This window comes from Tachysurus fulvidraco, chromosome 21 (assembly GCF_022655615.1).
Source record: "Tachysurus fulvidraco isolate hzauxx_2018 chromosome 21, HZAU_PFXX_2.0, whole genome shotgun sequence".
Classification (NCBI taxonomy): Eukaryota; Metazoa; Chordata; class Actinopteri; order Siluriformes; family Bagridae; genus Tachysurus; species Tachysurus fulvidraco.
The window spans coordinates 6,351,165-6,365,552 of NC_062538.1; the positions used below are offsets into that span (position 1 = coordinate 6,351,165).

Here is a 14,388-nt window from a genome sequence, read left to right on the forward strand (position 1 = left end):
AGCACGTGCAGAGCCGATCCTGACCTCCCTGGGGCCCTAAGCAAAATTCTGCTAAGGGGCCCTCCTACCTGACCCGTGAGCCATGTAAACCATTTGCCACACATTCACACTTGCACTGGCAGCATTGCACAGCTAATTTAGCTAGTCAGATAGAGACTAGAGACAGAATCACATCAACTTAACTTTACTGTTATTTACTCTTGCTGACATCAAACTTGAAGAGAACACAAGTTTACCTGATTGCTGTTCTCGCATTTCACTCTCATTTTGTTTCTTTTTTCTCTTTTCATGGCCAGATGGATAGCTCCATTTCATATTGTCATCTACACAGTAAACATTAACACGTGCTGTATAATGAGGCAGGGGGAGGCGGGGCCTTGCATAATTTACGGGGCCCTACGCAACTTGCGTAATGAGCGTATAGGGCCGATGGGCTCTGACGTGTATAAAATGTTTTTTTATTGAAAAAGTGAATCAAGCCATAAAGTGAATAGAGTGTATTTAAGGAACAAACCACTTGAGGGCGTGCTGTAAAAGGAAATTATTCAACACAGAATCAGAATCAGAAAACACAAGGAATTTGGTTCCAGCTGTTCCAGCTGTTTGATCAACTCAGGTTAAGCTGTCTCAGTGTTACGAGCTTAAATTTAGTAAAATTGAGACTTTTTTTGGATATTATAGAAGATTTAACACTTTCTGAGCAAACACACTCAATAATGCAACATCTCCAGGTAAGATGTGACATCTTTTGAAAAGTATAGATATTTTATAATTAGAATTTTGTTGGTTAATTTTAAAACCAGTCTTTACATGCAGTAAAATTCTAGTGTTATAAGAGTAGAATTAGAAGAGAATTAGAATAAAATTAGAGGAAAAAACATACACGTGCTAATGACATAACTGTGTTCAGCAGCTGAAATGGAGGACGCGCGCTTGCACATGCAAGCTTTTTTTTTATTTTTATTAAACCATTTTGAATGCATGTATTAATCGATTTGTATATACTCTAAACTGAATTACTGTCAAGTTTTACTGGAAATAAGCAAAACGTGAATCAGAATCAGAAAACACAAGGAATTTGGTTCCAGCTGTTCCAGCTGTTTAATCAACACAGGCCAAGCTGTCTCAGTGTTACGAGCTTAAATTTAGTAAAATTGAGACATTTTTTGGATATTATAGAAGATTTAACACTTTCTGAGCAAACAGACTCAATAATGCAACATCACCAGGTAAGATGTGACAATAGATATTTTCTAATTAGAATTTTGTTAGTTAAATTTAAAGCTACAGCCCTTACATGCAGTAAAATTCTTTTCAATTCTCGTTTTTTAAGATTAGAATTATAAAAGTAAATTAGAATTAGAATAAAAATAGAGGGAAAAAACATGTACAGAAAATAACATTTTTAATGTTATATATCCATCCATCCATCCATCCATTTTCTACCGCTTATCCGGGTCGCGGGGGCAGCAGTCTAAGCAGGGATGCCCAGACTTCCCTCTCCCCAGACACTTCCTCCAGCTCTTTCGGGGGAATACCGAGGCGTTCCCAGGTCAGCCGAGAGACATAGTCCCTCCAGTGTGTCCTAGGTCTACCCTGGGGCTTCCTCCCGGTTGGACATGCGGGGAACACCTCCCCAGGAAGGCATCCAGGAGGCATCTGGAACAGATGCCCGAGCCACCTCAGCTGACTCCTCTCGATGTGGAGGAGCAACGGCTCTACTCTGAGCTCCTCCTGAGTGACCGAGCTCCTCACACTATCTCTAAGGGAGCGCCCAGCCACCCTGCGGAGAAAACTCATTTTGGCCGCCTGTATCCGGGATCTTGTCCTTTCGTTCATGACCATGAGGTGAGGGTAGGAACGTAGATCGACTGGTAAATAGAGAGCTTCGCCTTGCGGCTCAGCTCTTTCTTCACCACAACAGACCGGTATATCAACCGCATCACTGCAGAAGATACTCCGATCCGCCTGTCGATCTCCCACTCCATCCTTCCCTCACTCGTGAACAAGACCCCAAGATACTTAAACTCCTCCACTTGAGGCAGGAGCTCTCCACCAACCTGAAGGGGACAAGCCACCCTTTTCTGGCTGAGAACCATGGCCTCGGATTTGGAGGTGCTGATTCTCATCCCCGCCGCTTCACACTCTGCTGCAAACCGTCCCAGTGCACGCTGGAGGTCCTGATTTGAGGAAGCCAACAGGACAACATCATCTGCAAAAAGCAGAGACGAAATCCCGTGGTCCCCAAACCGAACTCCCTCCGGCCCCGACTGCGCCTAGAAATCCTGTCCATATAAATAATGAACAGGACCGGTGACAAAGGGCAGCCCTGCTTCCCCCCAGCGTGGTGACATTCCATGTCCCTAGAGCCAGATTCTGTGTCCGGGGATTGGGTCGCCGAGGCCCCCGCCTTCGGCTGCCACCCAATCCACAATGCACCGGCCCCTTACGGTTTCTCCTGCAGGTGGTGGGCCCACTGGAGATCGGCCCCATGTCGCTCCTTCGGGCTGAGCATTGTTATATATCCATCAATGGATATGCTGAGGATCTTGCAGCTCAATGCAACTTAAGAACATAAAGGAACTTGATATTTGTATTAGGTTTACACATTCTTAAAAGTTCATTGGCACCTACCAAACAGTGATGGTGACAAGTAAAACAACTTCAGGGAGCTAAGAGCCTTTATTTCTCCAAAGAACCATTGAGAAACCCATTTTCCAAATTGTATAAAACCAAGATACAAGTTTGGTCAAGTGAAATATTAACCAAGTACAAAATACTTGCAGTTACAACACAGTTTAAAAATGAGTCTGAGTGTTAGGCACTCATGGTGCCATGGTTATATTCATTAATGACAAGGTCAAACATGTATCATATCTTTATTAGGTTTGTTTTCTACTACTTAAAGATGTACAAAAGAATTGTAAGAATTACCAGCAACTAAGTCAAAAAAGTGGAAACCAAGGGACTGGATTGAAAAAGAGAACAGCAAAACAAAGTGCTTTTAGGGGCAGGATTGACAAAAGGCTCTGAAAGTGAAAATACAACTGTGACAAAAACAAATGAACATCAATGAACATAAAATAATGAAAACATGCTGTGCTGATTAATTATAAATCCATGTTACAAAGATGCCCTTTGATGCTTAACCACCGCTAATGTGCTCTGTGCATGCAACAGCTTGTGATACAAGACAAAAAGGTACACATTTCTCTGGAAAACATGGTTTCATACATGGTCTGTAGAAATCATGGTAATACAATAAAATCTCCAGAGTGGCTGTTCGCTCTGCAAGGCAGTTTCACTGCACGTGTTGTCAGTCTCCAGGAGACACCTCAGCCATCCCAAAATATTCCCCTCAGCAATTAAGTGCCTATTAAATGTGTAGCCCAGTCCAGAAGATGGGCCTTGCTGGCTTATTGATTCAGGCTGCACAGAAAAAGGAAAACAAAAGAGGAAGGTGAAAAACATGTCCGAGACACTGCTTGAAAGTTACAAAAGATCAAATCTTGTTCCACTTGAGACATGAAAGGTTTCAAGAATAGATTGGTTGAGCCCTCACTGGGTTGAGCAAGTACAGAAATGTTGAGGTCAGAGGTTTCAGCCTACCATGCCTTTTTTTTATGTTTCCTGCCTGTCAGGAAGCTGGTGATCCACTGACAGATGGAAGGGGGTATAGTGAGCCTTAGGAGTTTGGAGTGGAGAATTTCTGGAATTAGTGTATTAAAAGCCGAACTGAAGTCGACAAAGAGAATTCGGGCGTATGTCCCTGGGCAGTCCAGGTGTTTCAGTATGTAGTGCAGTCCAGTGTTGACTGTGTCGTCCACTGATCTGTTTGCACAGTAGGCAAACTGTAGGGGATCCAGCATCTGTTCTGTTTCAGTCTTTAAGTGAGCTAATACCTGCTGTTCAAAGGTACAGATGTCAGAGCGATGGGCCTGTAGTCATATTGTCCAGTGATTGAGGGTTTCTTGGGGACCGGGATGATTGTGGAGCGTTTAAAGCAGGAGTTGACTTCACACAGCTCCAGTGATCTGTTGAAGCCAGTTGGTCAGCACATGCTTTGAGACAGGAAGGGGAGACCCCATCTGGGCCGGGAGCTGTATTAATACAGAACACTATGTCCCCTGATTCCTTACTAGGGCTTTGAATCACATGATTCTTTTGTTAATATTTATGCATTAGACTGTTTGTATGTTCGCATTTCTTTTGAGAACAATATTCAGTATTGTTTACTTATCTAATCGTTTTCATAGACATTATGGGTCTGAACGATTCGATTCAGTTTCGATTCCGAGCCAGTACGCAGTGACGCATTGATTCATATATTGCATATTAAGAACCAAAACTGTTTTTTTTTTTTTTTTTTTTTTTTATCAATTGCGTTTGCATTTTTCACTTGAAAGGAATCACATTACTTGCTTATTTCTTTTAATGAGTTATGATATACAAATAATTGTTTTTTTTAAATCAGAAATGTTTGGGATTTATAGGTTACAAATATTGAAGTAATTCCTTCTCTTTGTACTGTACTGTCTATTCCTGTCTGTCTTCTGATGGATAAGTTAATAATTGGTTGTGGTGTATCTTTTTATTTATTTAGGTTTGTTGTCTGATAACCAGTGTTGGAGCCTAGGAAGATTCCTGTAACTCCATCCTGTACCTACCAGAGTCGCACAACAATATGTAGAATACTGTGTATAATTCTATAAAAATGTCTGAACTGAAAAGAAACTTTTTTTTATGTTTTTAATAGGCACAGAATGATTTTCGGCGTAAGTGGGAAAAGGATGAGTATGAACATTTGGCTCAAAAGCGAATCACAGAGGAAAGAGAGAAAAAAGATGGTGAGTACATTGTCCTCCCATGCATTTCTATGCAATTTAGGAGCGCAGTCAAGCTGACCGTGTCTGTTTTTACTGCTTATAAAAAATGAAGTATATATGATAGCCATTTTTTTCACCTTTTTAGTCTAACTTGTTTCCAACATATTAACATATATTTTGCACAATTTTTTTGTAATATTTGATATAATAAACCTCATTTATATACAAAAATGCCTCATTTTTAGTAAAAATAAATAAATAAATAAAAAACAGACATTTTGAATTATTTTCACTATAGAGGCACAAAAGTTGATGAATTATTACAGGCTGGTATATTTCAAAGCCAGAACATTGTTTTGAAACCATTTTTAATATCGGCAAATAATAAAACCTGTTTTTTTCCAGGTCAAATTGACGAAGTGTATTACAGCATCATCAATTGTTGACAGAATAACTTCATTCCTTGGCAAGACTAATGACAAAACTCAGAACAATCAGTATAGATCTTGTGATTTCAGTGATGGTCATGACACTAGTCATGTCATGGCCTAATTGTTAGAGAGTCTGACTCGTAATCCTAAGGTTGTGGGTTTGAGTCTCGGGCCAGCCACGACTGAGGTGCCATTGAGCAAGGCACCGAACCCCCCAACTGCTCCACGGGAGCCGCAGCATAAATGGCTGCCCACTGCTCCGGGTGTGTGTTCACAGTGCGTGTGTCGAATTCTGAGTATGGGTCACCATACTTAGCCGTATGTCACGTCATGTCACACTAATAAAGTGGCCACTGAGTTTGTGTTTAAATGATTCATTAATTTCTGTATTCGCTTCTCTAGGCAAACTCGTACCCCCAGTCAAACTAGCACCCCTTCAGTCCAGAGACTACAAGGTGGATTTGGCGTCTAAGGTTGGAAGAACCAGCTTCATCACAAAGACCACACCACAGGCTGAGTTGGGAGGGTAGGTCGCTGATGAACATCTGCTGAACTAGATATCTGCAGAAGGCCTACATGTCCTTTTTTTACATTGTCACACTGCATCTCTAACCTCCACATCAAACCATTTTAGTTTAGTTATTTACTGCTTATTTGACTGTTATTTACACACCACTAGAAAATATGGATTTCTATGGAGGTGTGGGTAAAATGGGAAAAATGTCATTACAATGTGCAAACCGCTTATACACAGTGCATGAGGCTACAAACCCCAAAAAACTGTTAGATAGTGAGGATTCAATAAGTGTGCCTTTTATTGTATGTAGTTTGTCTACTCATTATTTTTCAAGTTCATGTCAGGAAATTTATTTGCATGCTTTCTGAACAAAATGGGCCCCTTTCCAAACCCTGTGCATCATTTCATCAAAGACCATGATTGTAAACTGTGACATCATGCAGTATTTTGATACATTTTCTTAAAGGTGATGAATTTGACATTATAAATTAGAATAGCTGTAATAATGACTAAAACAATCCATTTACAAACATCCCATATTGATGTAGTAACGTGTCTAGCAATGTTGAGAACAGCAACATGTACATGAGAGGGAATTTTGCATATGTACATGTTTATATTGAGACTGAAGTCATTTATACCACAGAGTGGTGTCAGAAAAACAAATCAACACACTGATTGGACAGTTTAAAACTCAATTCTGAAGAAAACATCAACCCTAGCAACACATTAGTGGCTTCAATGCCGTTTTATTAGGTTGCCCAATTTTTCCATGTGGGTTTTACACTACTTCGGCAATTTGAGTGATCAGATCACAAGTTGCGTCCCATTCACACCCTGTTCACTTGTGATCTGTTTAAACAGAGGATGATATTAAACAGCCTCTCACCATAACCCTCTCTGTGGACAGAGCTCACTCTGTAACTTTACTTTATGTTTCATTAGTACGTCTCATAAGTGATGCTGTACTTTGTCCCTTTAGGCACTACTGCAATGTTTGTCATTGTGCTGTGAAAGCCCCATACAGCTTTCTGGAGCACATTAAAGGCAAGAGGCGTGAGTATTCACTTTTATTACCATTTTTTTTACTTACCATATGCAGTAGATAACACGTGTTAAAGTTTGCTTCTTTCTTCTTGTACAGACCAGAGGAACCTGGGAATGAGATGGGGAGTGGATCTCTCCTCGTGGGATGAGGTTAAAAAACGTTTCGAGTTTTTCAAAAAGACACTGGAAGAAAAAAAAAAGGACGACTTTGAAGAGCGAATGAAGAAATTGCGAGAAGAGGTGGGTTATGGGATCAAGCTTATTCTGACATCAGGAGGGTTGTTGGTTTGGTTTGAGAAGGAAACGTTCTGAGCTATGAGAAAATCACATCATAATAAGTTTGTAATTGTAATGCTATGTATAGATATAGCAATGACAAAGAAACAGAGAGATCTGGCATATTGGACAATATCTCAGTCATCTGCTGTTTTTTGCACAACTCCATATATAATCCAAAGGACCTGCTGCTAAGAACCTGCTGCTGTTCATTCTTTTACTGCACAAAATATTGTTTGAACATTCAGTATTTACACCGGTCGGTCGGCGCTGTTTCTGTTACTGTTTATTGTCTTTTGTGTATTGCATTTTTTGTACTTTTTGTATTGTCTTGTAACTTAATGTCTGCACTGTTTTTTGTCCTGCACTGTCTTTTGTCCTGCACTGTCTTGCTTGTCGTGTCCTGCACTGTTTGCACTAGGTTGCACAGTTGCACTTTATGTGGCTAAGACTACTTACATGTCCTTAGCCCTGTCTTTGTTTTATGTAGCACCATGATCCTGGAGAAATGTTGTCTCATTTCACTGTGTACTGCAACAGCTATATATGGTTGAAATGACAATAAAAAGCTTCTTGACTTGACTTGACAGTGTTGGAGCCTAGGAAGATTCCTGTAACTCCATCCTGTACCTACCAGAGTCGCACAACAATATGTAGAATACTGTGTATAATTCTATAAAAATGTCTGAACTGAAAAAAAACATTTTTTTATGTTTTTAATAGGCACAAAATGATTTTCGGCACAAGTGGCAAAAGGATGAGTATGAACATTTGGCTCAAAAGCGAATCACAGAGGAAAGAGAGAAAAAAGATGGTGAGTACTCCCATGTTTTTCTATGCAATTTAGGAGCTCAGAGTCAAGCTGACCGTGTCTGTTTTTACTGCTTATAAAAAATGAAGTATATATGATAGCCATTTTTTTTCACCTTTTTAGTCTAACTTGTTTCCAACATATTAACATATATTTTGCACAATTTTTTTGTAATATTTGGTATAATAAACCTCATTTATATACAAAAATGCCTAATTTTTAGTAAAAAATAAATAAATAAAAAACAGACATTTTGAATTATTTTCATTATAGAGGCACAAAAGTTGATGAATTATTACAGGCTGGTATATTTCAAAGCCAGAACATTGTTTTGAAACCATTTTTAATGTCGGCAAATAATAATAACCTGTTTTTTTCCAGGTCAAATTGAATTGAAGTGGATTACAGCATCATCAATTGTTGACATAATAACTTCATTCCTTGGCAAGACTAATGACAAAACTCAGAACAATCAGTTTAGATCGTGTGATTTCAGTGATGGTCATGACACTAATAAAGTGGCCACTGAGTTTGTGTTTAAATGATTCATTAATTTCTGTGTTCGCTTCTCTAGGCAAACTCGTACCCCCGGTCAAACTAGCGCCCCTCCAGCCCAGAGACTACAAGGTGGATTTGGAGTCTAAGGTTGGAAGGACCAGCTTCATCACAAAGACCACACCACAGGCTGAGATGGGAGGGTAGGTCGCTGATGAACATCTGCTGAACCAGATATATGCAGTAGGCCTACATGTCTTTTTCACATTATCACACTGCATCTCTAAACTCCACATCAAACCATTTTAGTTTAGTTATTTACTGCTTATTTGACTGTTATTTACACACCACTAGAAAATAGGGATTTCTCTGGAGGTGTGGGTAAAATGGGGAAAAATGTCATTACAATGTGCAAACCGCTTATACACAGTGCATGAGGCTACAAACCTCAAAATACTGTTAGTGAGGATTCAATAAGTGTGCCTTTTATTGTATGTAGTTTGTCTACTCATCATTTTTCAAGTTCATGTCAGGAAATTTATTTGCATGCTTTCTGAACAAAATCAGCCCCTTTCCAAACCCTGTGCATCATTTCATCAAAGACCATGATTGTAAACTGTGACATCGTGCAGTATTTTAATACATTTTCTTAAAGGTGATGAATTTGACATTATAAATTAGAATAGCTGTAATAATGACTAAAACAATCCATTTACAAACATCCCATGTTGATGTAGTAACGTGTCTAGCAATGTTGAGAACAGCAACATGTACATGAGATGGAATTTTGCATATGTACATGTTTATATTGAGACTGGAGTCATTTATACCACAGAGTGGTGTCAGAAAAACAAATGAACCTTCTAAGCGGATCAACACACTGATTGGACAGTTTAAAACTCAATTCTGATGAAAACATCAACCCTAGCAACACATTAGTGGCTTCGATGCCGTTTTATAAGGTTGCCCAATTTTTCCATGTGGGTTTTAAACTTCAGCAAGTTGAGTGATCAAGTCTCGTCCCATTCACACCCTGTTCACTTGTGATCTGTTTAAACAGAATCTGATATTAAACAGCCTCTCACCATAACCCTCTCTGTGGACAGGGCTCACTCTGTAACTTTACTTTTTTATGTTTCATTAGTACGTCTCATAAGTGATGCTGTACTTTGTCCCTTTAGGCACTACTGCAATGTTTGCCATTGTGCTGTGGAAGCCTCCATCAGCTTTCTGGAGCATATTAAAGATAAGAGGCGTGAGTATTCACTTTTATTACCATTTTTTTACTTACCATATGCAGTAGGTAACACACGTTAAAGTTTGCTTCTTCTTGTACAGACCAGAGGAACCTGGGAATGAGAATGGGAGTGGAACTCTCCTCGTGGGACCAGGTTAAAAAACGTTTCGAGTTTTTCAAAAAGAAACTGGAAGAAAAAAAAGAACGACTTTGAAGAGTGAATTAAGAAATTGCGAGAAGAGGTGGGTTATGGGATCAAGCTTATTCTGACATCAGGAGGGTTGTTGGTTTGGTTTGAGAAGGAAACGTTCTGAGCTATGAGAAAATCACATCATAGTAAGTTTGTAATTGTAATGCTATGTATAGATATAGCCGTGACAAAGAAGCAGAGAGATCTGGCGACATGAGCGAAAGCCCCTAGGTTGCAAGATATGGATGTGAACATGACAACTACCAAAGGAAGTTACGACAGTAGCGTGCACATAAACAACACACACTGCTTCTTCTTCATCTCATATGATATAATGCATATATACACTGCTGAATTTTATACACAAACACCAAATTTCCCTCCATGATGTTTCAGTTTAGCTGCAAGAAATCTCCTGCTAGTTGTGCCACATGCTGCTAAGCAATACGATAAAAGCAGGAAGTACTGTAGGAACACCTGCTGGTTACTTCATAGTACAGCGACTGGCTGTTCTATGATGCTTATGCGTTTTTTGATTCATTATGTAATTAAAGAATCTACAAAACCTGAATGTTTTACAGTCTTCATCTGTTCAGTTAGAGCGAGTCTTCTGTAGCCTGTCTGTTTGATAGGTTGTACATGAGATGCTTTTCTGCTCACCATTTATATAAAGCATGGATATTTATGCTGCTGTCAGCTCGAATCACTGGCCATTCTCCTGTTATCTCTCATCAACAAGGTGTTTCTGTTTCGATTTCCCTCAGTTCTGATGGTTCATGTTAGTATTGACATGAAAGTATCTTCTTCGTGAAATACTTGAACTAGCACTTTCTCCCCTGTTTGTTGTGAGTGTGTATTTAAAAAGAAGAAAAAAGGCTCATGGTATCTCCAGTCTGTAACCCAGTGACCCAGAGTTAATGTATTCAATAATAGAGTCTTAAAAGCACTTATGTATGTCGCTCTGGATATAGATTTGGAGTTACATAGTAACCTAAAGCAATATGGCATTGATCTACTAATGAATCTCTCACTGACATGAGGTAAAGTGTGTAGATACTAAACGATAAAACGTACTTGATTTTTTTCCCCCTTTGCTTTTGGTTCTCTTTTAAGATTTGAATGTTTGTTGACACCTTTTTTCCATTTTACATTAAAAACCTTTTAACCTTTTGTATTTGAATAAATATTTAATTGCCAACAGATTTCATCATGTTTAAAATAATGGTTATTACAACATTAAGTCATCCTTATTTGCTTCCATGTGTAACACTAGGCCACTCCTTCAAACTTCTATAGAGCACAGGCCCAAAAAGGAAATACTTCAAATCACTCAAGGTACAAAGATTCATTACAAAAATAGGACAGCAAATGATTGTTGTGTAAATCAAACACATATAGACATGAAATGATTTATGTATATAACTCATCAAAATTGGTCCCAGCTCTCCAAGATGCTAACAGCCAGCTCACACTCTTACTATATTAGCTAGTTTCCTGTGACAGACCCTAAAAGCATAGGGGGACATTCCCCTGATAATACATACTGAAAAGAAAACAAAACTAACAACTCAAAACATAAACCTTCTCTCATAACCACTTCAAGAAAACATGGCAAACATTGATTCCATACACAGAAAGCAAGCACTAGGAATCAAGCTGGCAATGTAAGGCTGGGAAAGTGTTATATAAAAAAAAGAAATACAAAACAAAGCCCCAGCCAACCGGACCGAGCCCAGCCAAGCTGCCACTACTGGGCCCTTGAGCAAGGCCCTCAACCCTCCCTGCTCCAAGGGTGCTGTATTATAGCTGCCCCTGCACTCTGACCCCAACCTCCTCAGTTGGGGTATGTGAAAAAAAGAATTCCACTGTGCTGTATACGTGGCGATACTAAAGGCTTCTATGACCTCCGTTCTATATGCTGCACACACCTCTGAGACCGGCCAGCCAGGGAACCAAACAAAAAACAACACAGGAGAAACAGCAATTGGCTTAAATCTAAAACAGAAGAAAACAAAATTAATAATACATCATGTTTTATAAAACCATGGTTACTAACTTCATGATCTCATTTTTATTTAATTTAAATATAAAATACATTTACCTTCTTTGGCAGATAGCAGATATAACAGTCAATGTTTGAGCATTTATCCACATCTGAATCAAAACACATTCCCAAAGGGAAATACAATTAAAAACTTTCATCCCATCTTAATTAAAAATAAGACAAAGCCCATATATTTACCTACACCAGCAGCTGTCAACATACACAGTCAGCATTACTCAATGTATCTGCATCTAAATAAACAAAAACACAATTTTCCCATAGCATCAAAATAAATCCCCATAAATAAACAAATCAAACAATATAAAATAACTAGTGATGTTACCAGTGACACCGAAGCTCTGAGGCGTGTGTCAAAAAAATTAACCAATTTTCATTGAAGCTTTGTATCGAAGCGTGATTCGTTCTGGCAAAACCACGTGACCAATGACGTCCGAAGCTTCGTTTCACACACACACCCACGTGACTGCTTTGTTATCTGATTCAAAGGTTTTGGATCATTGGAGTTATACATGGACTATTACTGTATAGCGAGTTTAGGGAAGCTTATTGTTGTGAGTTACAAAAAGATCTGAAATGTGGGAACACTTTCATTTGATTTCGCCCAATAAGGTGGATATATATGGTTTTGTTGTGAAGCCTATATTTCTAACTTAAATCTCACTCATCACTGGGCAATTATACGGTTCAATGTAACATTCCATGTCGTATATATTGTCATGTATATATTTATTGGATAGTAGTAATAAGTTGAAAAATATAGGAATGCAAGAAAAGCCTTTTGTGCACCGCTTAATACCATGATCTTTTTTTGAATGGTTCACACTTTATACTTTTGAGACAAGGTCTTTCCTTAATCTGTTTTTAGGTCCAGTGTTTGATTTGCTCCCAGCAGCTGGTCTAAAATAATAATACATCATCCATGTCACTCATTCAAGAACACTTACAATGTCCATTTCACGAGTTCACACTTATAAATAAGACTGTGTCTATATATAGTCATGCTGAACAGGTGGACACCTGATTGCTGACTTCTGATTGTTAATAAAACATAATAAAGCACAAAGCATCCATCTACCCTACAGTACAGTAGTCTGTAAGGCAGATTTATAATCGTGTAAAAGTGTCTGCACTTATGTACCTTCAACATTCATGAGTTGCAGTCAAAATGTCTATGTACCTTCAACATTCATCTAAAAACAGTCAAAATGTCCACATTCACCATACAAAAAGTTAATAAAGATAATTACATTTTTGTTTGGAGTTAACATGCTTATGCAATGGAACATGCTTTGGTCATGTATTTAGTATATTGATTAATTTATTTATTAATCTATCCTTAATTTTTCAATCCATTAATTTTTGCTTCTAATATGAATACGTTGTTTGGTTGTGGAACATTGTGTGAAAGCGCTTTCGCCAGCAGAGGTCCTCATCAAGCTCTGATTTGAAAAGCTTTGAGTAATGAACCTTTTTCCGATACAATTGAGTTGAAGGCTTCACTGCTTCAAGAAAGCTTCACTTCACCATCAGATGAGTTTTCTTCGGTGGTTGGCTACTTCCAATAACTGTTCACTGGTTTTTAGAAGGCTGTAAGGTATTAGTTAATGTTATTTTATTTTTAAATAAAGATTTAAGCTGTTGGTAGTGAAGAAATTGGTCTTTCTCGATCCCAAATTTCTGGATAATTGAGGTGAATGGCATAAATTTGTAAAAATACGTGGTGGAGGTGAGTGATGCCCTTTTGCTGCCATTTAGGAAAATGGATCGGTTCATTGTGAAGACGGAAGTCAGGGTTGTGCCAAATTGGGGTGTATCCACATGGTGCTAAAAGTGATTTTGTAATTTTATTGGTTTTCCACCAGGCTGCCAGAGTTGTTGATATTGTAATGTTATTATAGAAGTCTAGTTTTTTGATTGACTGTGGTAAAAAATGGAAGGTCTGCGATTGAATTCGGGTAGCACAGATATTGCTCAAAATCAAGCCATGAGTTGGAATATGTATGTTGTTGAGTCCATTTATATAAGTGCTGTAGTTGATTTGTCAGGTAATAGTGCAAGAAATTTGGTGCTTCAAGTCCGCCTAACTGTTTTGAGTTTTGGAGTGTTGTAAGTGCTATCTTTGGTTTTTTATCTTTCCAGTAAAATTGAGTGGTGAGAGAGTCTAGTTTTTCGAACCAATAGTCTGTCGGAGTAATCGGAATCATTGAGAATAATTAATGTCATTAATCTGTGGAAGAGTCTTCATTTTAACTGTTGCGATACGGCCTATGAGTGTAAGTGGGAGCTTGTTCCATCGTTTATTATCTTCTAAACTCTTGAGAAGTCGGGCATAATTGAGGCTGTATAGTTTTGACATCTTGGGGGAGATTGAAATACCTAAGTACTTGATGTTGCCTATGTTGAGGGGGAGGGAGAGATCATAAATTGCTGAGTCTACACCGCCTCCTGATAGCGGAAGTATAGTTGATTTGTTCCAATTGATTGAAAAAAGTT

The 14,388-nt window shown here is 38.6% G+C and overlaps 1 protein-coding gene and 1 long non-coding RNA gene across 2 annotated transcripts; one reads left to right on the plus strand and one right to left on the minus strand.

Annotated features, from left to right (window-relative positions):
* Positions 1-880: 880 nt before the first annotated feature.
* On the plus strand, positions 881-10,401 carry LOC113649013 (zinc finger matrin-type protein 2-like). The gene is given in 10 exon segments (XM_027156575.2): positions 881-1,229; positions 4,757-4,847; positions 5,660-5,783; positions 6,757-6,830; positions 6,919-7,061; positions 7,821-7,911; positions 8,483-8,606; positions 9,585-9,658; positions 9,742-9,844; positions 9,846-10,401. Coding segments are annotated over 10 exon segments (948 nt in total). The 5' UTR covers positions 881-1,214; the 3' UTR covers positions 9,955-10,401.
* A 764-nt stretch (positions 10,402-11,165) lies between these two features.
* On the minus strand, positions 11,166-12,260 carry LOC113649025. Its single transcript, XR_003442054.2, has 3 exons — positions 12,218-12,260; positions 11,932-11,984; positions 11,166-11,825 (listed from the first exon to the last, which is right to left on the minus strand). It is a non-coding gene; the product is annotated as an uncharacterized LOC113649025 (long non-coding RNA).
* Positions 12,261-14,388: the final 2,128 nt, after the last annotated feature.